The 25,388-nt window shown below is 46.9% G+C and overlaps 1 protein-coding gene across 17 annotated transcripts in view; it reads left to right on the forward strand.

The window, feature by feature from the left end:
• LOC106587529 (SRY-box transcription factor 6) overlaps positions 1–25,388 on the forward strand; it is a 194,768-nt gene that overhangs the window by 145,323 nt on the left and 24,057 nt on the right. For 10 of the 17 annotated variants that reach the window (XM_045689258.2, XM_045689256.2, XM_045689255.2 and 7 more), the window contains 5 exons: positions 4,493–4,572; positions 14,795–14,944; positions 17,576–17,750; positions 18,657–18,847; positions 19,025–19,045. In XM_045689258.2, the coding sequence (XP_045545214.1) occupies positions 4,493–4,572; positions 14,795–14,944; positions 17,576–17,750; positions 18,657–18,847; positions 19,025–19,045 (617 nt within the window). The remainder of the gene's footprint in view (positions 1–4,492; positions 4,573–14,794; positions 14,945–17,575; positions 17,751–18,656; positions 18,848–19,024; positions 19,046–25,388) is intronic. The other 7 variants (XM_045689250.2, XM_082957836.1, XM_045689263.2 and 4 more) reach the window with 2 other exon arrangements.

Below are 25,388 nucleotides of genomic sequence, written 5' to 3' on the forward strand. Positions count from 1 at the left end.
CCCTGACCCCCTCACTCTCTCACTGTACTCATCAATAACTCAAAGGATTATGTACAGCTTAGATGTCAATTTAAACATACTGCATATGGTGGAATGTGATAGCACCAGAAACAGTACAGTATTCATGTCCACACATACTTTCCTGAGATAGTGTCTTGTCCTTCTGTATCTCTTTATGGAGATGAGCTGGCACATGTCACTCATCCAGAGACAAACAGAGAGAGAGACAGAAGAGGAGGGCAAGTGTCTCCCAGGCATACAGTAATTTGTCCTGTGGGGATGAAGGGTGAAGGCCCCCTCCCGGAGGTGCCTCTGCTCCCCTTGCCTGTAGCAGCTTGCCTCTCTCTCCCTTTGTGTGACGAATGGAGAAAGAGAATGGATCCACACGCAACACATTCCACATCCCAAAACAAATTAGTGGGAAATTGCTACGACTTGTTGTTTGACTTCCTGCTCATTGTTGCTGAGAATTAAAGATGTGTCACTCTGGGCTTCTGTAATGAAATATTCAGGCAGATCCCTGACCTGGAGTGGACCCAGACACACAGCCTCTCTCCCCTTAGCGCTATGGCTGGGTATTCCTTTTAATTCTTGCTGAACATTGACTATCGGCTGGAAGTAAAGTAAAATTGCACATGCAAGGGTTTGCTCATCTCCCTGACCGACCTGGGGGAGAGAAAGTCCAGGCCTCTTTTTGTCTGTCCTGAATGCTCTCAGAAATACATTTGTTGTTAGCGTCGTATCACAACATTGAGGTAACTCCAGGACCTGGAGGAAGTCAGAGGGGGAGGAGTAAGATTGGCTAGTCTAGTCAGCAGGTAAATAGCAGAACATTAAAAGGTGTGGTAGTGCAGCTAATACATTTACTATAAAGCCACAGGATGAAAAAAACTGTCAGCTATTTTGGAACTACAGAGGCATGACAGCTGGAACAGCGCCTGAGGGGATTCTTTTGCCTGTCGATTTCTTTAATACATTTGACATGGAAAATGTTTTAGTACAAATACCAGAAGGTATTATGGACTCACGGCATGCATGGGTCGCCATGTGTACACACAGGTCCTGAATTATTCATGAGTTATTCATAAAGAAAAGGAAAAAAGGTCTGAAAATGACTACCAATGACTACCATCATCAACTGAAGTAGCTTAACGTCTCTATTATCCTCAACCCCCAACACAAGATCCTACCTCATGACCAGTCTGCTAGATTAGAGGATGCTGCTGTTTCCACCCTCCATGAAGACTAGGGAAGTGGCCAAGCGTTCACTTCCACGCTAGGGCACACTAATCTGATGTCATCTTTATAAGACAGACCCTCCCATGGACCACTGCTTATGACCCCAACCCCGCGGTGTTGCCACGACGACAGAACTATTGCCAGCGTCGTAGCATCGTGCCATCTCTCCTTCTGCACACTGTGCTCAATGGCCCTGACGTTGCATGGCAGAGCAGAGACGCAGGTCATCCTTTAAACAAATAGACCCCAGCTCGCTCTGTTTACATGGACACAGAGACATTCACTCTGATAGTAGTCTAATGGTCCTGCAGAATGACTCCATGGTCATTGGGTCCCTATGCTATGATGAGGACACACATAGACATCCGGCTGGAATGAATGCTGCTACATTTCTGTTTCTGCCGCTGCACAATAACCGATGGACTTGTCCCTCTTGTGACTGAATACAGTAGCTGCATTAGAGCTCCATGGAATCTGTGTCAGCCATTCATGCTCACAAGTGTTAGGCCTTCTATTGTTGTTCAGCACCAACTCTCTCACCACCTTGTTTAGCTGGATAGAGACATTGTTAGCACTTAAAACAGAGAAAGTGAAATAGGGCATAGACTTAGTAATTGAACATTCATTCCAGAGCCACTTGTTTTCAAAGAACTAGAATATTTTAGATTGCCCTTGCCCTTGGCATCAGGTGCCCAGTTGTGAAGAGCACTGTTAGAGAGAGGCTTTTCCATTCTCCTGCATCAGGCCCTGCTCTGAAGTCCTACCCACTCCTTTTCATTAGTGTTGAGCCCAGGCTCTCAGGCTGTGGTGTCCTCAAGCCCAGGCTCCAGGCAGCTGGAGGGCCCTGCACTAGATATGAGGGTGCTCATCGATAAAGAGGGTCAGGGCCCGATGCCGCTCAGTCCCACACAACTCCACTTAATTGGGCCCGTTTTTCAGCATGACACCTGGCTGAGAAAGGAATGCAGGATGAGATGAACCTCTCTTTCCACCATTACCATCACAGACAGAGACCTTTAAACATTATTCAGCAGCTCCTGTCTGTCTCTGCTTTCACTTTCTCTATAGCATTATGATGTTGAACAGCTAGCGGCTCGTTGGCCCCATCTGTCTTGTTGGACAGGGAATGTCTTTGATACTGGTCTTGTTGGTAGTACCGACCATATCAGAGGTAAATTACTGGTTGATTCCTATGGAGGACCCTCTGTATGTAAGCTCTGACAGGACATAAATCACCTTTGAGCTTGGTTCACTCTGGATGAGAGATCCTGTTTGGATCACAGTGGTCACTGTGCTGCATCAGGGCTCCGGCAGCCGGCTTGTCATGATGAAGGGAATCCATCCATCTCATCCCTCAGCAGTTCCAGGAGTGACAACAAACATCCGATCCATAGCGTGCCTTCTCCATGTGCCAGAGTTATATACCCAGCTCTGACACAGCCATGGCATCATCTGGCCCCTTCTGTTTAACCCTCCTAGTGATCCATCACCCAGGCCTGACCATGGGATCAGTCATGGGATCAGTCGTCCTCAGGACAGCAGCACACTTTGAAACCCTGATTCTCTTTCATTACTGACACCAGGCTGGCAGCACGCCCAGTCTACTGGAGTCTGCATGCAACCCTGGACCCCCTAGACCCCCAAGACCCCCCTCCAGACCCCCCAGTACAGTGCCGGTGGTGTCCTCTCTTGGCAGCTGACCCCTCCCTGGTTTCACATGACCTCCTCCCTGGTTTCACATGACTTGTCATTGAGCCCCCCCTGAAGTCACGCAGAACTCCCCCACTCCTTCTCTGCACAGAGAGAGGGATGGCATACTCATGCATTGAGAGAAAAAAGGCCATGCAGGTAGTAACGACCCACACCGCACCCCTCCTACGAGACAATTTGAAATCACTTCACTGGCCTGATTTTATTTGCCCCTGCCTTAAATGGGGATTGAATTTCCTGGCTGTATCACAATGTGCTGTGCTGTACAAGATTGCAAAGTGAAGGTGAAGGAAGAAAAAGGGAAAGGGAAAGGGGGATACCTTGTCAGTACAACTGAATGCATTCAACTGAAATGTGTCTTCCTCAAAAGACAAGGTATACACATTTACCTCATGCCTGAGGCTTAATGGCTCCATATGAAGTGACAGGCAGAAGTGGGGACTGAACTAGTGCCAATTCCCCCTCAGTACACATGCTTCAGTCAACCCCCCCTCCCCTCTCCTCTCCCCGCCCCACTCCACTCCCCTCCACTCCACTCCCCTCCCCTCTCTGCTCCGCTCCCCTCCCACCGGTAGGCTACACTACTGGCCTGGCCCGTCTCACTGGGGTTGTTCTGTCTGTCTGTCTGTCTGTCTGTCTGTCTGTCTGTCTGTCTGTCTGTCTGTCTGTCTGTCTGTCTGTCTGTCTGTCTGTCTGTCTGTCTGTCTGTCTGTCTGTCTGTCTGTCTGTCTGTCTGTCTGTCTGTCTGTCTGTCTGTCTGTCTGTCTGTCTGTCTGTCTGTCTGTCTGTCTGTCTGTCTGTCTGTCTGTCTGTCTGTCTGTCTGTCTGTCTGTCTGTCTGTCTGAACACACTGGGCTGAGTAAAGGCTTCTGGTACTGAGTGACACACTCAACGCTCCCACAACATCAATCATATAGACTCCACCTACTACATACCTGTCCTTCAAACTCACTGACAGCTTGCCAAGGCACTGTAAAGCAATAAAATGATATAAAAAGAGTAATTCATACTGGTTAGATTGATGTGATACCAAGATAAAAATGGTATTTGTTAACCGTGTTATTGTAACAACACACTTGTTCTAACTAGTTTCTTAAAGCACTGTTCCCTCTTGTCTGCCAAAACTCTCACTGCCAAACAAACAATATTGTGTCAAACAATAGCAGGGCATGTCTACAAATGCCTGAGAGAACACGCCACTTCCTCTGTGTAATCACTTATAATCACACAGATATTTAACACACACCCCCACACCTTTCATAGTGCCTGTTGGTTTCCAGCGTGGAGATGGAGAGCAGGGAGTGGGAGTTTGAGGAGGGGGGTAGTGTGGTGGAGGGATATGTTCCTGAGTAATCCTGCTCCAGTCTGCCCAGCTGAGCCTTTTGTTGGTGCAGATGTTTGGGCCGAGAGCCGAGGGCCCAGAGGAGGAGAGGAGAGGGAGAGGAGGGCCCAGGGACTGTGTTGGCACATGCCTGGCTGCTGTGGGCCCCGCTCCCTTAGCTCATTGTCTCAACCTGTGCACATTGTTCTCTCCCCCCGACAGGTGATAACTACCCGGTGCAGTTCATTCCATCCACAATGGCAGCTGCGGCAGCGTCAGGACTCAGCCCCCTCCAGCTTCAGGTATGTGCTACGACAAAGAATGCTGCTCAGGACACCTGCCAAGCCCAGGGCAGAAAAACGGCTAAGCAGCTGTATGCTAAGTAATGAGCTGCACACTAAATAATCCTGGAGGCCCTAGCTCTTACAAGCTTATCACCTTACACATGCAGTTTACCCTGTTTTATAGAGGATTTAACCCCATAGCTCCACCAGAGATGGGAGTTAGGATGATAATAGTTATTAGAGGGAATGAAAATCACTCCAGTTATCTTAATCACATCCTGTAGAATCTATCATACAGAGACTATTTACTGTATTAGGAAAGTTAAATACAGACCTCTGATGTTCCTGCATTACACTGTATGACCTAAAGCAGTATGTGAAGTGTGCACAGACAGAGGGGTGTGCAGTCTAAATGTAATCCGAACAGAGAGAGAGAGACAGAAAGAGACAGAAAGAGAGAGAGAAAGAGAGTTAGAGAGAGAAAGAGAGAGAGTTAGAGAGAGAGTTAGAGAGAGAGAGAGAGAGAGAGAGAGAGAGAGAGAGAGAGAGAGAGAGAGAGAGAGAGAGAGAGAGCTTAATTCCCGAACAGAAAGAGAGAATGCTGGGATAGGCTCCAAAGCCCTGCAGGCCCTTCCAGGAGCGTTCACATGAAGCTGAACTGGGGTCAGGGGCTAACCCCAGGCTATACTGTTTAATAAAGATAATTATCTGGGTTCCATCTTCATAGTCATTACCGTTATAATTATTATCACTATTACCATCCAGCTCCTCTCCAGGCCCGAGCATGTTCTTTCTATCCAAATTGACAATATGTATTCCCCAGGTTACTTTCTCTGAGTTCTATTTACATAACCACTACACAGAATGGCTATGGGAAGCAGCGAAACCCTCTGTACAATTACACTAATGCTATTACTCCTGCCTGCTTGCTTAAGAAATTATCAAAGCACCCTTTGCAGTTCTGTGAAGTATGAAGATTGAGGATATCTTTTGAAACTGTGTAATCATAAATATTTAAGGCTATCTGAAACTACTTGAATAAGGATTGTCAGTAGATTTTAATGTTCTGCCTTTGAAACAAAGGAGAAAGGAGAGCGAAAGAAAGAAAAACAGCTCTCCAAGCGCCTGCTTTTTGTGGCCGTTGTTTTGTCAACACCAGTGATAAGCTGTTGATAGCAATTAGACATTAAGCTCTCGGATAGCCAGGATTCTGAAAGCCAGGATTCGGATAGCCAGGACTGAAGCAAAACAAAACCAGAGGGAGACAGGACTAGGAGGAGGGAGGAGGGGAAGGCTGAGAGGAAAGTGTCTTGTAACTTTTTCTTCTTGCTGATACATGAGCACAATTTGTCCTTCAGAGCTTATCGCTCTCAGCATTAATGATCCTTGGCAAGTTCTAACAATGCTTGCTGTTGGAGCTGGAGAGCCCTGCTTTATCACGCAGCGAGCCATGCAGCCATGGGAAGAACAATCAGGAAAGTGAAAGGTGTGGGATGAGTCTGCTCATGTTTTTCGGGGGGGGGTGTGTGTGTGTGTGTGTGTGTGTGTGTGTGTGTGTGTGTGTGTGTGTGTGTGTGTGTGTGTGTGTGTGTGTGTGTGCGTGTGAGTGAGTGTGAGTGTGGTGTGTGTTACTCTCTGTTTGCGTATCATAGAGAAAGCTTGAGGTTAGCACAGTCTAGGCCTACTGAGTGTCTATTTGTAGTCGTGTTCTAGGTCAGATGGGCTAGCCATATATCTGAAGGTTAGGCTGGGGTGAGGAGGGGGCTTCAGCCATTAATTCTGATAACGTATTTAACCCTGGGAATGAGCGAAAACAAGGCCTCAAAGACCATGACTTGGCTGACCTTTAGAGAACACAGTAAACAAAAAGAGGTGCATTCCTATTAATTGAAGCCTGTCCGCCTGTGGTATATTCTGGCTGCTGGCTGCTATTTACCCTGCATAGAGTCTCCCTTAAAACAGCAAGGCAAGTCAAACATGCCCTTTTCTCTAGTGCTGGGATCAACAAGCTAACCATGTGACTCCTATCACTTCTTCTACAAAGCGCTGGGGGACAGGATGATTAAAACAGAATATGAAGGCAGAGATGGAAGTGATTAAGTTAAGTTCACTCTCTCCTCTCATAGTGATAATAGTGTTAGCTTCCGCCGCCCATCTCCCTCAAGTCTACCAGTGAAACAGAGGGAGACGCCAAGAGAGAACACAGCAGGAGCTCTGTGTGTGTCACACAAGTCACATCAGGACAAAAGAAGCAGACAATATGTTCTTTTAGTCAACAAGAACAACAGAGCTACAAAGAGGAGACGTGTCATTTGTGGTGAGAGGATATGAGGAGACACTTTGTCCGGCAGTTGTCTGGCTTACACTGTGGCTCCTTGTCAGTGAGAGGACAACTAATTTGAGCGGTGCATCTAAGAACAGGAAGCATCACATTATGATGTTAGTTTTTACTGGGAAATGATGACGATTAATCAATGTGGAAAACTGGTTGGATTGGCAAAAAGTCATCAACGTAAGGTCATTTGGTATTTTTATCACCCAACTTTTAACCTAAATCCAATGACATGGTGACATTTTTTGTTGATTTCACACTGAATTCACATTAGTCGACAACTCAACCAAATGTAAATCAAAACTAGACGTTCAACTGATGTCTGTGCCCAGTGGGTTATCATGTTTTTTCCTCCAGTGTATCTCTGATGTCTCTCCTAGTCTGTGTAGGCTCTTATTCTACATGCTAATCTTTTAACAAAGCATCTGTGCTGCTAATTGCTGAGGAGATCCTGTGGAGGATCAGCCAGACAGAAGTGTGTGTGTTCTGGGTGTGATCATCAGTAATGACCATATCACTAAGTTTGGTTTTCATGCATCACCAGACAGGAAGCACTGAGACTCACAACCCTTTCAACTTCCTGGGCTGAGGACCCTCCCCCTGCATGGCATTGGCTCAGCATGCCTCTCTAATTAAAATATCTCTCCCTGTCAGCAGCCTGGCAAGGTATAATTTTCACCAATTTACTCAGTTTAGATTGTGAAATATATGAACCTTAAAAAAGTGTCTTATTGGAGGAATTAATTCCCACAATGCAGCAGCAGTAATGTGCTCAGCCATCCAGTCAGGGATGCTAGCCGCTCTGTCAGTCTTAATGTTGGCCACGCACCCGCTCACAATCTCCACTGTCATAACAGTCTGGGCCCTGCGCAGAGGATCCTCTCACTCCCCCTCCTCTCTGCCCTTTCTCTCCAGGCATAAAAAACCAAGGTAACAAAGGTTTAGGGCTGATGGATGTAAATGAATCTTGGTCGGTGCGTTTGAGTGTTGGAGAGTGTAATTTGCTTGTCAATACAGGGTGGGATGGCGTGGCCATGGTGGCTGGCAGGGAGAGGCTGTCGCCAGGCATTTTCAGTACACAGGGCAATTTCACTCAATGCTTCCCTGACAGATTGGCCCTCGTCTACGAGTCACAGGAGAGAAGGTGTAAACTATCCCTCCGACCGAGTGCCCCTCTTCATTAGGGTGCACTCAGGCCTGGGATGAGCTCAGGACAAGCAGGAAACAATGGCTCCATCCTGGACTGTCCTGGCCTGATTACAACTGACACATCTCACCTAACAGGGGAATTTGTGCTCAGATTGTACCCCCGATGTGTCCCGCCACCCACTATATTGAATTGAGTGGACAAGAGAAGAATTTCCTTAAATTTCACAAAATAATTTTCTATTTGGAGTTGCACTTAATTTGTTGTTTGTACACTATCCCCTCTCCCATAAATTGCCCTGTGAAAAACAATTTCCTTAAAGCTGATGTAGGCCTGATACATTGTTGGGCCCTTTTACCAGGGTGATAAACAGGAGGGGGAACTTTAGACAGGACTGTTTTTATCATTGGAGTCAGACTTTGGGGTTTAAGCAGTTTTAGAGAAAGCATCATTGGATAAAGCGGAACATCTGTGTCCTCTCTATAGAGGATCAGAGAGAGCAGCAAATAGGAGCCTCTGCTTTCACTCTGTCAAATCTCCATTTTACTTCCTATCTCTCTCTGCCCCTCAGTCTCGCTCTATCCCTTTCTCTCATCTATATCTCCCTGCTTTCTCCTCCATCTCCTGCTTTGTATATTACCCTCTTTCTTTCTCTCATGTCTTTTCTTATGCTCTTTCTGTGTGTCACTCTTGCTCCTTTTCTTCCCCAAATTACACAGGCCGCCACATCCTTAAGCTTTAAATATTGGATGTTAAATTGCTTGAGTGGTGACTTTACACTGCAATTACCATCCATCACAGTGGAAATGGTATCACTCAGGCCCCATGCTAAACCTGCTTCAGCCTCGCTGTCATAAACACATGAAAAGCAGCAGCCCATGTGCTACAATGACAACCGGACCAGATCTGAGCAGAGAGAGATGCGTGTGAAGGGCACTCAGTGGCTGAGACGGCTGGAGTGACAGGGAGGACTCAGAGTCTCGAAGACTCCCAAACAGAGAGGGAGAGCAGGAAACCTGGTATTATCTTTTGTTTGGAGGCAAATGCATGTGTACTCCGGATGTGTGGAGAGACTGGGGCCTCTGCCATAACCAACAACAACTGAAGCGCTTTTCACTTTGAGTTTAAAGAGAGAGAAGAACTGAGACAGACAGACAGAGACTGAGAGAGAGACAGAGACTGGAGCGAGAGAGAGAGAGAGAGAGAGAGAGCAGCTGGTTCTCTGTTTGTGAGGAGAGGAGAAGAGAGCAGTGTGGTCTTTGAAGGTAACCCAGAGCAGTGCAGCAGTGCTAGCTGTGTGTGGAGAGGAGGAGAGCTAATGGGATGGCTAGGTGAGCAGCTGGATAGGCTCTTTAGTGAACAGAGGGACAGATGGACAGATAGTGTGGATAATGCAGTGAGAGGTGCTGAATGTGAGGGCTGGCTCGGGGTCCTGACTGATGGCTAGGAGCTTTGGGCCTGGAGAACCCACACATGCTAGGCTAGGATAGTTACATCCAAGATGAGAAGGATTGTGTTGTTGAGAGTGTGTGTGCATGTGTGTGTGTATTAGAGTGTTGCAGAGGCGAGCATGCTGGAAAGAGAGAGAAAGTGAGAAGGAGGAGGGGTAGAGCAGGGGAGCAGGTTGGATGCCAGCAGATGAGACAGATGTTGGGCCATACTGGAAAGCATCGGCACAGTGCACCAGGACGCCTGCCTCCGCTCCTGACATCTGGGCCTGGCCTGGGTCAGCCTGCCTGGTTGCCCTGGGCAATGAGCCTGTACAAGCCTTGTGGCAAACTGGGCTGGCGCTGTGCTGCTTTTTAAACGGCGGGGGGCACCGGAGCTTGATTAATGCCCTCATGTCCACCCCACTGCTCAGCAGAGGCAAGGCAGAGGTGACTGAGAGAGAGAGAGAGAACACCCACTGCCTCAAACAGGGGATGGACAATAGCAAATCACACTCACAATACCATGCTGTATAGAATAGCTGTGTCTTCTTTCAGTCATTTATACTCTGCAGAGATGTTTAGCAGTGTGTCTGTTGCGTCAGAGTGAGTTGAATCTGAGGCCTCAGTTGTTGTAAGTGTGTAATGCACCATAATAGCTGGGAGCAGGAAGGCTGTCCAAATCTGCCACTGTATTTTACAGCATCTGTCACTGAGCTTTGGCCCTGCCCTTCTCTTAAAGAACAAACACGGTTTACAGCTTGTTTTTCGGAGAAACGTTTTTTTCCCTCCCTGTTTTTCCCCCAAAGCCCAATCCACATCCCCCCTCGCTCTCTGTCCTCTGCCCCAAGTTCACAAAATGCGGAAGCGACGTACAGGACCTGCTCTGCCTGTTATCAATGCTCCTCTCTAGTTGTTGCTTTTCCTTTTCGTTTAACACCAAATTAAAAGTGTGGAAACTTAACGAATACCAGGATGAAACAGCACACGTAATTAATTGTGACTGACAATAATTATTTTGTTCCGAAAAGATTGGTTTATCCAAGACTCAAAATAATGAGTTTTCCGTATACATAAAAAAGGGTAATTGATCTATTGCCTTTTATATATATGCCCTATACTATATCTAAATAGCCTAAGTTGGGTCTAATATGCTGGGAGCATGGTCTGGACATGTGCTGAGATGTCCAACATCAGTGGAGTGTGTAATCTCAGTATAATGTTGTCGCAGGCAGAAAAGTGAACCTCCTCGTTTAACCTCTGCCGCCTCCAGAGGGCTTGTTTTTAATTACTAGAGGCTAACAAGCTGACCTTGGGCCTGGCGCGCTCATTTGGAATCCATGCTCGCTGAGATGTGCTCTGCTGTTCTGGGAGAGATGGGGGAGGGAGGAAGGGAAGGAGGGAGAGAAGGAGGGAGGGACGGGGTCGCAGGAAGGGTGTGTGTGTGTTTGTGTGTGTGTGTGTGTGTGTTTTAACTGTTTTCTGTGAGCAAGGGGATACTGTCGGAGTCAACACAGAGGCTTTGTTCAGTCTTAGTTCATGTTTCTGTATTCTGGCAGAAATAGGATCATCCCCAGGAGAACCCAGGCAGCAGGACCTCTGTGCCTGCCTGCCTGCCTGCCTGCCTGCCTGCCTGCCTGCCTGCCTGCCTGCCTGCCTGCCTGCCTGCCTGCCTGCCTGCCTGCCTGCCTGCCCGCATGCCTGCCCAGCAGAGCCATGGGGGAGGGGTGGGGGCTGAGGGAGCATAATGTCAAACATCCAGAGAAACAGGAAACTTTACCAGCCCCAACGATTTATAGTATAGCTCTGAAACCATAACATGACATTTATCATAGACATAACTTGTTTTAAAAGTAGTCATTATTCACCCCCATTTTCTCACTCTTTTCCTACCCCGCGCGCGCGCGCGCGCGCGCGCGTCTGTCTGTCGCGTAGTCTGTCTGTCGCGTCTGTCTGTCTGTCTGTCTGTCTGTCTGTCTGTCTGTCTGTCTGTCTGTCTCGCTCTCTTGCTCTCTCGCTCTCTCACATACACTTACTCAACCCAAACACTCTGGCATATTCCTACCCTCAATAGCCGTTTCCATTTAAATTGGTAAGGACAGTGAAGTCAAGCGTTTTAGTGCTTGAGAGGAGTTTGTTTTTGTGGCAATAGGAGAGTGCAGGTTGAAACCACTACTGCTGATGATGAGAGCAGAGAGCAGAGACCACTCAGGACTCCACCTGGTGAATGCTGGCCATAGTGGACCTGGGGCACCAAGCCAGCTCTTCCCAGTCCCCAGCCTCTGCCCCTTCCCCAGCCCATGATCCCTGTCTTACCATTGACTTTCAGTGTGACCCTCATTACTAACAGGCACCTTCTGGCGTGGCAGCACAGCAAGATGGCGGGGGGCGCGGGGAAGGGAGTAAGTCTGTGGGCCTACCGGGAGAGACCTCTGTGAGCCAGGCAGGCAGGCAGATGTTCTTCAGTTAGGGGACTGGAACATGTGTCCTGGCCAAAGACGGCGTTAGTCAGTCAGTCAGTCAGGTCAGCCAGAGGCTGTCTCCTGTCTCCCCCTCTCCCTCTCTCTCCCTCAAACTCACACTCCTCTGTTTCACCTGTACACAGCTAGTTAACACATACATTTGTACACAACTAGGCTGAAACGCAGTGGAGACGTGGCAGCCCTCCGCTGCCCTACCTCCTCTCTGTCCTTGAGCAGTGCATGGTTTAGTTAGCAGTGGACTGTGTGTCGTGTCACACCTCCCTCCTGCATGTCTTCCTGCTCTCCTGATTGTGTTTATTGTTTCTTACCTCCTGGAGTCTGCCTGTGCTGGGTAGAGCTGCAGCTCCTCACCCCATGGCTACTTCCTACTTATCAGGTCTCACAAAAGCCAGGTTGACTACCTCTAATTTGAAGCAAAACCCAATTATGCTCTTTTTCCGGAACAATAAAGTTCTTCCCACTCGAGGTCAGGGGCTTTGCCCATCTACAACTCTGTTAACAAACATCTGTCCAACAGACTTGGCTTCCGCTCCGCTCCTACACAGACTGGAGCCCCACGTGTAGCCTAGAGACATAGTCAGGCAGCTCAACTCCTCCGCAAACAACTATGTCACCTAAACCCAAAATGCTCAAACTAACTCAACGTTGTATTAGTGAGATGGATTGGGGGGGGGGGGGGGGGGGGTTTAGAGTTGTGTCCATTTCTGTGGCCCCTTGAAGACAAAAGGCTGTTTGTGTGTGAGGTGGGGGCAGCGCTATCATTGTGGGAACATAATCAGTCGGTCATTTCCGCTGCCCATGTGCTGTTGTTCGCCTCGGGTCCCCCAGAAGAATGAACCTTTTGTGTGGCGTGTATGTGGCGGCGATAAAGTTTGGTCCAGGAGAGTATACCTGTTTATATCTGGAGATATGTGAGCAGGACACAAAGTGCTTTGTTTGGCTTTAGTCTGCGTCTGCACTACGGAGGGTGGGGCAAACAGGCCACCGGGGCTGTGCCACATTTTCCATCCACACAAATGGAGTCTGTATGGGGCCCCGGAAAACCAGGAAATGAGACGGGGCATGCTGATTGGTCATACCGAGTAGAAAGTAAATTCTCCTTGACAATGCCATCCGTTTGAATAACATAGAAACAGAGCAGCTTACCTACTCTGAGCCAGAAAGGCTTGTCAGAGACTGATGAGGTGGTGCCTGTCTGGTCTGGAGCTGTGATAGATTGTACATATTGTTCACTAACCAGCTGTCACGCCCTGACCATAGAGAGCCCTTGGTTCTCTATGGTGTTGTAGGTCAGGGCATGACTAGGGGGTGTTCTAGTTTTTTCATTTCTATGTTGGTGCTCTTGGTATGGTTCCCAATTAGAGGCAGCTGATGTTCGTTGTCTCTAATTGGGGATCATACTTAAGTTCTCCATTGTTCCCACCTGGGTTGTGGGATATTGTTTTGTTGAGTGCCGATTGTGCGCTCTGTTACTTCACGGTCGTTGTTTGTTTAAGTTTCACTAATAAAAGATGTGGAACTCGAATCAGGCTGCGCCTTGGTCCGTCTATCCCAACAACCGTGACACTAGCCCTCACTCTGAGACAGCAGTCCTAGTTGACAGACCCCTGCCACTTACAGCAGGGGACAAAAGCCAATTTAACCACTTACCTGGTAGCCAATCAATAATAGCCTGAGGCAAACAGTAGCGCTGACAACATAGGGAGTGGGTCTTAGTGGTCTCTTAGAGAGGGGTCAGTACAAAAACATGATCCACTCCAGATCTGATAATAAAACCATCTTCTTTATGCTGTGTTCAAACTGACTGGAAAATAGCAGAAAGAAAGATTTGTATTTGAATGTTATTAGATACCCATGAATTATATGTTCATAGTGCCTAGAAGTTTTAACAGGCATCACTAAAGCCTCCAGCTTTCATCAATGATAGACAATCTGCCTTCCTTATATCTAAAGTTTATTTAAATGATGACGTTTATTGAATTGTGGGATTTTTTGACCCGACCCCCTTTTCTGTGATGTGTGTTTGACAATTTTAAATATGTTTTCAAAAGCCATATCACTATCCGTAATAACCCGTTCACTAAGCGCCTGCCAGATAATCAGGACAGCAGTAGACATATATAATATTATACACAGTTCAACGCTTTTCTGTGTGGAAAAGTGATTGTCATTAAACGCTTAGCCAGTCATCAAAACCACACGTCTGAGTGGTAAGTCACCACTGGTTAGTGAAGTTACTGATTTATTGCCAAGGAAAATAAGCATGATGACATCAATGGTCTTTGTGCAGCAGGCAGGATGGGGCCTTAATAATGTATGCGTTTAATGTGTTCTGTGATGGGAGTCCAACTGGGTTTGGTTTTCTAACAGTGTGGGATGGCAGGCGTATAGAGGGCCAGCTCAGGTGGCTATGTAGTAGTGTCCTATTACAGGCCAGAAAGCCCAACAGAAACCTCTCTACTGTGGAGGGAAATCAGAACAGTCTCTCTCCTGTTGAGTCTGAAAACTTCTCTCTGTGATGAGTGGAAAAAGAGCGCTCCAAGTGTGCTGAATGAGAGCCATGGCTGTGTGGTTTTTAAGGCTGCTGTCTCTCCCTGGATTCAAGCTTTGATATACAGTAAAGACCTTTGATGGAGGTTCTCTGCCAGGCATGGAAAGAGAGGAAGACGTGAAGGAGAGAGACAGAGACAGAAACAGAGAGAGAGAGAGAGAGAGAGAGAGAGAGAGAGAGAGAGAGAGAGAGAGAGAGAGAGAGAGAGAGAGAGAGAGAGAGAGAGAGAGAGAAAGCTTTGAATGGTGTCTGTCTTTGGATGTTAATGCCTTGTGGGTTTCCTTCCTCTCCTCTCTACAGCAACTGTATGCCGCCCAGCTTGCCAGCATGCAGGTCTCTCCTGGAGCCAAGATGCCGCCACTCCCCCAGCCTCCCAACAACAGCGGGCCCATCTCCCCCTCCGGCCTGAAGAACGACAAGAGATCCTCCAGCCCTATCACTCAAGTCAAGGTAGGACCCGCCTTTCACCCCTCACTTCACCCACCTACAGCCCACCGCCTAAGTATTGGAGTGGTTCTTGACCCAGCCTACTGATAACTCGGTAAATGAGTGGTAGTAGTGGTAGTGGTGCTGCTGTTCTGTGTTCTGTGCTAATACTGGGCCAAACTTCTTACCAGCCCATCAATCTGTGGGCCTTTAACAAGGCCCGCTCTCTCTCAACCAGAACTCTGTGGACATGGTTGCTATGGCTGTGGACGCTCTAAGTGAGGGAATTTGTGGAAAACATGGTTTCAGATCACAAGGAACAGCAGAACCTTTTTTATTATGACGGAACAAAACCATTAGAACAGAGAATCACTCTTATGTAAATGCAGTGTAAAAAGTGAAGGGAAAAGGAAGGATGGATGACTCTTATTGTCTTGTAAATAAACCCGAGGGCAGGGTCTGCTACTGCATGGCCTGGATCCACTAGACCTCCATATGGAGCATAGAGTAGATACATCATCCTCTCACCAGGCGAGACCATAATCAGAAACATGCCTCCATTTGGAAAAGTTTAGCTTAATATCACTATAGTGAAGGGACTTAAATCATGTCATTGAATTGTAGTGCAGCTCTCTCTCTCTCTCTCTCTCTCTCTCTCTCTCTCTCTCTCTCTCTCTCTCTCTCTCTCTCTCTCTCTCTCTCTCTCACTCTCTCTCTGGTATTCTCTTCAGCATGCAAGCTCTGGAGCTAAACACGGCCTCCCCCACAACCCCACCACACCTCCCCATGACCCCAGGCACACAGCCTCCTGGGAGCTCATCCATGGGCCTGTATCAAGCTGTCTCCTCAAACCTGTCACTTTATATGATCTATGTCATCAAGGCTGTTTGTTAGATAAGAGGCACTGAACAGATCCTACAGGCCTTTTCACTCAGATATTTTGACGTTGAGTTGCTGTTCTGAATGGACTCTGTGGGTATTTATCATTCTTCTAAACACAAAGGTTGTGAGCTTGAACTATCAATAATTAAACACTAATGTAAAGTACATATGTCCCCAAAGCCCCATCTGTATTCATCCTTAGTAGGAATTAGATTGCTGTTAGTTTTGTTTGTCAGTTTTTGGCTTCATTGGATGACAAACTGTTATTGGCACAGCAATAACAAGGCCTTGAGGTAGTCTGTGTCTGAGCCAGCCATATGTTTGGACAAGGAGACACTTGGGCTTTGAAAAAGACTGTTAACAACAGCATACAGACTAATATCAGCGAAGAGACTTCACTTGAGAGATACATAAGGAGGCAGTAGAGCTATACTTGACCCACCCAGGTACTTTCCTCCATTGGTTAGGGTTAGGGTTAGGGTTAGGGTTAATACCTACAGTACCATCCAGTCAGCTAGCAGGTATCCTCTCCAAGAGCTCCTAGACACTGGCCTGGAGAACACCACAGATCACCATCAGCCTCAATCACACCTTACTGCTGCTCTGTGCTGTACTGCAACTGGCCCAGCAGACATGTCCTCCTGTGATCTGACATCTCACATTAACTCACCCAACTTTACAAAGAATGCATTCTAAACCAGTTATACATTTATTACACACTGTCGGATGAAGTATTACATGAAACAAATGACTAACACCAGTATCCGCAAATGAGAAAGGAAATTGGAAAACAACTTAATGAATTAGATAACGCAACTGACGTTTGATGACTGTTACTTACAACCATCTTTAATCATCACCATGTATCTCTGTAATGTGGTTATTATTCATTCTTAGACCAGAGAAGAGGGAGAACAGATGAAGATGTACAGAGAGGCAAAAATCTGATTTAATTAGTGTGAACAAAGGCGCTCGGCAACTGTGAGGACGGCCATGATGGCACGGTGCCAGCAGATGAATGAGGAGAGGAGGGGAGAAGAGAGAATGAGAGAGGAGGGGAGAGGAAAAGAGGGGGAGAGTAGAGAAGGATAGAAGAGGGGAGAGGAGAGAAGGGGAAGGGAGAGGGGGGAGCAGTGGACGGTCAGATAGGAGTGCTAGTAATTAGCCAGGAGCAGAGTGTTGTCTGGGAGCCCACACATCCTCCAATAGGAGGAGCCCTTATTCACATCTGTGTCCTCTCTCTCCCGCTGTCTCTCCCTCTCTATCTCTCTCCCCCTCTTTCTGTCTGTTTCTCTCTCTCTCTCTCTCTCTCTCTCTCTCTCTCTCTCTCTCTCTCTCTCTCGCTGTCTCTCTCTCCCTCTCTTTCTCTCTCCCACTCTTTCTGTCTGTTTCTCTCTCTCTCTCTCTCTCTCTCTCTCTCTCTCTCTCCTCTCTTTCTCTCTCCCCCTCTTTCTGTCTGTTTCTCTCTCTCTCTCCCTCTCTTTCTCTCTCCCCCTCTTTCTGTCTGTTTCTCTCTCTCTCTATCTCTCTCTCCCTCTCTATCTCTCTCCCCCTCTTTCTGTCTGTTTCTCTCTCTCTCTCTCTCTCTCTCTCTCTCTCTCTCTCTCTCTCTCTCCCCCTCTTTCTCTCTCCCCTCTTTCTGTCTGTTTCTCTCTCTCCCTCCCTCCCTCTCCCTCTCTCTCTCTCTCTCTCTCTCTCTCTCTCTCTCTCTCTCTCTCTCTCTCTCTCTATCTATCTCTCTTCCACTCCGCTCCCTTACCCCATCTCCACAAGGAGGAGGGAACGCAACCGCTCAACCTGTCCGCCCGGCCCAAGACGGCAGAGCTGGTCAAGTCCCCCACGTCCCCCACACACAGCCTGTTCACAGGCAGCAAGACCAGCCCCAACAGCCTGTCCAAGAGCGGCATCCCCAGTCCCCTCGGAGGCATGGGCCGTGGGTCTTCTCTGGGTAAGACCTGGCCACACTGCATCTCACCTCCGGCTCCATCTCCAATAGTCAGTACATACTGATTGAATCTGTTTTGAAGTTGGCACCACCTCGATCACATAGAAAGGTCATTATAATTCCATAACATTGATAAAGGATTGAAGCTAGATATTTTGTTGGTTTTATTTTCTGTGTTTAGATAATGGCAGTTGAACATACAATATTTCACACTGTCAAGGTGTAAAAATGGCTTTGAATTATTTTTTTATCTGGATGAAACAGACAAAACCATTGACACAAATGCAACTCTTAATCTCGGTGGAACCTTGGTATTAAAAACCGTGTAATCTAGCGCTGCGGATGTTGTAACACATTATTTGTTTTTAAGAGGTCTCACGTTTCACCATCCCTCTCATGTTAAGTCTTTCTACTCAGCCTTTGCTAACTGTTATTAAATGCAGTCTTTCATTAAAGTGCCTGTATTTCCGCTGTTCCGCTCAGACTGGGGGTTTGAACCCCATGTTTGTTTTATTCTATTTCTGTGTCTTTAACTGCCATCCCTCCTCACCTAACTTTGAGATGTTAATTATACAAAGAAGGTCGACAGACTCGGTCTACTGCCTCTCGCTGTCTTTAAAACAGACTCACACGTACACAGATGCAGGCAGCACACACGTGCACACACACACGTGCACACGTGCACACACACACACGTGCACACACACACTCACACACACACAAACACACACACACACACACCCACACGCCCTCACTGGAAAAAGGAAGAGGACCTCCTACAAGGCTTGATTCTCCACATAGGAGGATGAACACCTGTCAGTGGGCTCATTCACTGTGAATCTAAATGAATAGTGTGTATGTGTATCTACTGTGTGTGGGGGTTAACAGGGCGTGACCCTCCCTCCCCAGACATCCTGTCCAGCCTGAACTCCACAGCGCTGTTCGGGGACCAGGATGCAGTGATGAAGGCCATCCAGGAGGCCAGGAAGATGAGAGAACAGATCCAGAGAGAGCAGCTGCAGCACCACCAGCAGGGTATGGAGGCCAAGCTCTCTGCCCTCACAGGCATGGGCCTCAACAACTGCAGCAGGGCTGACAAGGTCAGAATTCCTGCCCCCTCCGTCCGCCTGTCTGTCTGTCCAGCTCTCTGTCACATTCTCTCTCATTCCTTTTCTCCTCTCTTCCATTTATCTTCCTATATGTTGCTTTCTGTTTATTCACTCTTCTCTTTCTGTCTCTCTTTTCTCCTTCCCTCCCTCTTTTTTCCTCACCAACAGAGCTGGTTCACTGAGTACATTGTGAGTAGCCCAAAACCACAACTAGTAAAGTGATTTCCGCTATTTTCTTTTTTAGATATAATTCTTCAGACCAATGTTTGTCTTTAATGCTGGTCCAGAGTAGTGGTTTTGATTGACATTGGCATGGCTGTGTGTGTGTGTGTGTGTGTGTGTGTGTGTGTGTGTGTGTGTGTGTGTGTGTGTGTGTGTGTGTGTGTGTGTGTGTGTGTGTGTGTGTGTGTGTGTGTGTGTGTGTGTGTGTGTGTGTGTGTGTGTGTGTGTGTGTGGTGTGTGTGTGTGTGTGCGTGCGTGCGTGCGTGTGTGTACGAGCGCGTGCATTATGGTGTTTGCATGCGTGTGTGTTGATGTTGGTGATAGAGGAACGGACCATGGTGCTGCCCGGTGCGGGTTAACACTCTGATGTCTCTGCCCAATTAAAGCAGACATACGGCCCTCTCCGTCCCTCGACATGGGACAGGGGCGCTTTGTACCAGGAGCACACACACTCCCCTCCCCGGGATTCCCTTTTAAAATATCTTCAAGCGATGAGTCAATCAAGGAGAGAAAAAACATCCACCTCCCTCTGATTGGTGCCATGTTGCCAGTTGGCTGTGAGGAGCAGGCAGGAACTGGGAGCAGAGCTTCATTAATATTTCAACACCTGACACTTTTAACCAACACATTCAACTAGGTCAATGTATATGTAAAAAAATCTACCAATATCTATTTTGATTTCTTCTTTAATTTAGTATTAGGGGTAAATCTATGTCTACGCAGGTGGCAATGCAGTGAGCTCAGACTGAAGTGTGTCAAGTCAAGGGACATGACCAATAGTTTAACAACTCAGTGGGATCAACTTGTCTTGCCATGCCACCAGACAATAAAACCATTTGTATTGTTTTTGTATTTAAAGTTCAGTCCCATCTCAGTTGTGTCGTTAAAAAAGGAAATTCAAACTACCGTTTTTATGGTCGTACACCTTAACACCCCACCATCATAACTGTTCCTGTTAGCTAGTTAAGCTTCCTCAGTGTCTCTGTCTTTGTTCTTTCTCCACTAAGTGGGTGAGTCTGAGGTCCATAAAGTAACGTTAACACTCCCATCTCCCGTTTCCACTCAGTCACTGTCTGTCGGTGTGTCTGTGGGACGACCCTGTAGCGTTCTCTACCTCCCTGACTCTAAGGTGAGCCAAGCTCCAGAATCTGCTGCTACATGATATGAATGCAGCGTGTGAACAATGCCCTGAAAGGAACCGTTTTCAACAGGCAGCAAACACCTACCCCACCATTGTTCTTAGCAGGTAGAGCTTACCGCTATTCTCTGCCCCTCTTTTGTTGGCTTTAGTTTTTGTCTCGACTGCATTATGGGCCTGTCTACTCAGCCTGTGTTTAAACAATCCTCTCAGGTAAGCTGTGTGTATTTATAACAGGGAGGGGCGTTTGTGGCTGAAGCTGTCAATCACTCCTCACCTCTGCTCCACCCCTTTCAGTCTGTGTACTCATTCTGAGGAAAGAGAGACAGAGAGATAGACAGAGAGAGACAGAGATAGACAGAGAGAGACAGAGAGAGACAGAGAGAGAGACAGAAAGAGACATAGAGAGAGAGAGACAGAGAGAGAGACAGAGAGATAGACAGAGGGACAGAGAGATAGATAGAGAGAAAGAAAGACAGAGAGAGCGTGACAGAGAGCGTGACAGAGAGCGTGCCAGAGAGCGTGACAGAGAGAGAGACAGAGAGAGAGACAGAGAGTGTAGACTAACAGTGAAATGCTTATTTACAGGTCCTTTTCCAACAATGCAGAGTTAAAGATAAATAAAAAAAATGTCAGTGTTAGTATGTGTGGGTAGAGTCCATTGTGTGTGCATAGAGTCAGTGCAATGTAAGAGTCAATGTAACAGCGAGGTACGACTGCGGAGGCTTGTGGTTCAAGATCACAGCATTGACAGTACACAGCCAAGAACAACAAATTATAATTAGGTGGGCTATCAGTTTGAAAATATGACTGGTATTTTGGGGTTATCGCGTTTCCCTGGGTAACCGTACACACCACAAAGACTCCTTCTTTTGGGAAGTCAGTCAGCCTTCGTGTGCCTGGCCTCTCTTTCCATCCTCCCACCTGGGTCTGTCAGAGGACAGCTTACCAGAAGCACAGCTATGTTTAGGAGAAGTAGCTGCATCTCTAATGAGTTAGCATGAAACCCTTGGCACTACCTCTCCTGCACTCTTAGAAAAAAAGGTCCTGTCTTGACCCTTTCCACAGAGGGTTCTACATGGAACCAGAAAGAGTTCTACCTGGAACCAGAAAAGGTTATCCGACAGCCGAGAACCCTTTTGGAACTATTGTTTCCAAGAGTGTGGGTGAATGACTGAATTTTAAGTGCTGATGCTACAAGTGCTTAGAGAGGGACTGAGTAGCAGCTCTTCATGCTGTCTCCGTCATACCAGAGAGACACTCCAATGTGAAACTCTGAGGTCAATGTGGCAGTGAATATGATCACTCTTCTGTAGCCATGCTTGGCTCCATCCCTAGACCAAAGGCAGATAAAGACAGTACCAGTGACACTGTCCCTATCAGGATGGTGTGTGTGCTTAGTGCTGGGACACACTCTAACAAGTGAGCCAGAAGAGTGATCATCACAGTGGCACAGTAAAAACAGAGGGCTGTAATTCAGCCTGGGAGGGAAGGAGGGAGGGAGGGAGGGTTAGGAAGGAGGGAGAGAGGGAGGGAGAGAAGGAAGAGGAGGGGTGGGGTGGGGAGGGGAGGGGAGGGGGGAGTGGGGAGCACCAGGCCTGGCGCGGCACAGCACGGAGTGGCCTTCCCTTCCCCTGATACAAGCCGACAGTCTGCACAGGCCCGGACGGCCCAGATAAAAGCTTTCACTTTGGTCAGTTTCAGAATATTAATATTTCAGCCAAGCGCCTCACCTGACATAAATACTGTGTGCTCTTTAATAGCTGTGCTCCCGGTCGGCTGTTTGGAAGTTTATCACAGTGAAAGCTTACATGAAGATTCTGGAAAAGTAACATAAATGGGATTAAGGAGAGGTTAAAATCATCTAGTGTGGCTGTTGGAGGGGGATATTAAATATTGATTTATCCCAGTGTAACGACCCAGCCGGAGAGTGGGACTAAGTGCTGCTTACAGATGGATCAATTCATCTTTTAATACAAAGTGTATCCATGGAGCACAATGCATCCCTTCCTCCTCTCTCACCCCTATTACTGGGATCCCTCCATATGGCCCTTCTTACTCTCTCTTTCCATCTCTTCTCTCTCTCTCATCTTTCTCTTTCTCTCTTGCTTGTCTCTTTCTACTGCCCTCCCCACTCTCTCTCTCTCTCTCTCGTTCCTCCTCATCTCTCTCTCCTTACTACTGCCCTTAGAGGTGGAAGACGTCCTTTAATTCTACAGTTCACTAGTCATCTAGCTTCTTGTTGAGGACGTAAAATATTCATGCTTTACTGTTTTCTATTTGTCCTTTTTTACTATATCCCATCAGTACAATAAAAGCTTTTCCAAGACTCAAAATGTTCCTTTTTGAAATATTTATCTAAAGGTATTATTGTCTGTAGAGGGCAATTACTTTGTTCCATTATTTATTTGCTCAGTGGATGCTTTTATCTAAAACAACCGAGAATGTGTACAGTTAAATACAACAGGATCCATTTGCAACTCTTGGGATTGTCTCCTGCTATTAGCATACTGTAGCTAGCTAGAACTGGTAAAACTGTTAGGATTGTCTCCTGCTATTAGCATACTGTAGCTAGCTAGAACTGGTAAAACTGTTAGGATTGTCTCCTGCTATTAGCATACTGTAGCTAGCTAGAACTGGTAAAACTGTTAAGATTGTCTCCTGATATTAGCATACTGTAGCTAGCTAGAACTGGTAAAACTGTTAGGATTGTCTCCTGCTATTAGCATACTGTAGCTAGCTAGAACTGGTAAAACTGTTAGGATTGTCTCCTGCTATTAGCATACTGTAGCTAGCTAGAACTGGTAAAACTGTTAGGATTGTCTCCTGCTATCAGCATAGCTAGCTAGAACTGGTAAAACTGTTAGGATTGTCTCCTGCTATTAGCATACTGTAGCTAGCTAGAACTGGTAAAACTGTTAGGATTGTCTCCTGCTATCAGCATAGCTAGCTAGAACTGGTAAAACTGTTAGGATTGTCTCCTGCTATTAGCATACTGTAGCTAGCTAGAACTGGTAAAACTGTTAGGATTGTCTCCTGCTATTAGCATACTGTAGCTAGCTAGAACTGGTAAAACTGTTAGGATTGTCTTCTGCTATTAGCATACTGTAGCTAGCTAGAACTGGTAAAACTGTTAGGATTGTCTCCTGCTATCAGCATAGCTAGCTAGAACTGGTAAAACTGTTAGGATTGTCTCCTGCTATCAGCATAGCTAGCTAGAACTGGTAAAACTGTTAGGATTGTCTCCTGCTATTAGCACACTGTAGCTAGCTAGAACTGGTAAAACTGTTAGGATTGTCTCCTGCTATTAGCACACTGTAGCTAGCTAGAACTGGTAAAACTGTTAGGATTGGGTGTTTTCATCAGCAGGTTGAAGGTGTCATAGTTTGTCCTATACTGTATGAACTGAGATACAGGAGAAAACAGGCTACAAGATTCACTGATTCAGGTGTCACAGAGTGGTGATATTCCTATAACTCTTGTCTTGGTTTATATTCCCATAGCTCTTGTCTTGGTTTATATTCCCATAGCTCTTGTCTTGGTTGATATTCCCATAGCTCTTGTCTTGGTTTGTATTCCCATAGCTCTTGTCTTGGTTGATATTCCCATAGCTCTTGTCTTGGTTTATATTCCCATAGCTCTTGTCTTGGTTGATATTCCCATAGCTCTTGTCTTGGTTTGTATTCCCATAGCTCTTGTCTTGGTTGATATTCCCATAGCTCTTGTCTTGGTCTTGGTAGTACCCACTGTTCACTAGAGGCTGTGTGTAGAGATACAATATATTCCTCTGCTGACATCTCCCAAACTGGAATCAAAGGGTGAAAGGTCAGTGTATTAACCTATTGAACTGCCCCTGTCCCCCTGACACCCCCTCCTCCCTACATTATTGATGAGTACAATATCCTCTTTCCCATGTCGTACAGCTCAGAGCATAACATATTCAAATGGAGCTTTGCTGGTGTTCTACAAAGTCCTGACTCCTAACCTTTTGCAAGTAGTAAAAATGCTCTTCTCGCTCTAATCTGTGTCTGTGTGTATGTGCGTATGTGTGTGTGTTTGTGTGTGTGCCGAGGTCCTATTCAGGCAAAGCCCTCACAAAGACTTTGAATATAATCTTGTCTGGTCTGCAGCCCTGGAAGCAATTTTCTGCTGCTTTTCGACTGCTGTCTTGGAAATTGCCAACCAAGGCTTTTTGGCTGCAATGTAAATCCCTGGCATACATGGGTTTGGCCGTCCAAATTAGATTATGTTCTGCTCCCAGTCACTGGCCATAGCCAGCAAGTGCCATTGTTGAGTATTGCTTACATTAATGCTTTGTCCAATTGTTCACATCTGTCAAAGGAATAAAAATAGTCTATGACTCTGAAAGAGGTTGTGGATGTGTGTGGGCGTCCGTCCCAGGCCAGGACTGAAACAATGCCACCCGCTCTTTCTCTTTTTCTCTCTTTCTGTCTTTCTGTCTCTCTGTCTCTCTGTCTCGCCTTTCCCCAGAAAGACATCAAGGCCGCATCCCGGTTGGGCTGTTGGCTGAGGTAGTTCCCTTATTTTCCGTAGTTGCGGTGTTAAATGTGGAATTGCCAATGCACTACAGCCACTCAAAAATGTTACTGGCCCCAGAGCTCTAGACCTGCAGAGAGAGCCACGCTCACTGCCGGCCGAGCCGGGCCTCTGTACAACAAAGACTGGGGAGAGAGAGAACACGCCATAATGGGCCTGTTATGCTCTGCTGCAGCATTGTTACAGTGGGCACATAATGGCTCCTGTGTCTGCCAGGTCACTCAGTTCATTGTCCATATTGTTGTGGTTATGGTAGTGTTGTGTTATTGTAAGCGGAGGGTTTGATAAGGCAGAGATGTGAGCCCAACGTAACGGTCCCTGGAGGAGCCAGTGAACAGTTCAGGGTCATTGAGAGCTGGAAACCCGTAAAAATACACCAGCAAATGATCTCAACCCAGTGTGGAATAAAAAACCACAGGAGAGCTCTGTCAGAAAGGCCGTTACTGCACAGAGCAGAGTTGGCAATGCATAAAATGCACCATTTGCAAATTAAGTTGAAAGGTCAGGTTTTGTGGGGCTGACTTGGTTCTCCTTCCAGAGAAAAAGAGAAGAACATCTCAGCCTGGTGTATGATAAGATATTCTATCATTAAAAACAAACCAAAAACTCTATCTG

This window comes from Salmo salar, chromosome 11 (genome assembly GCF_965601325.2).
Source record: "Salmo salar chromosome 11, fSalSal1, whole genome shotgun sequence".
Lineage (NCBI taxonomy): Eukaryota > Metazoa > Chordata > Actinopteri > Salmoniformes > Salmonidae > Salmo > Salmo salar.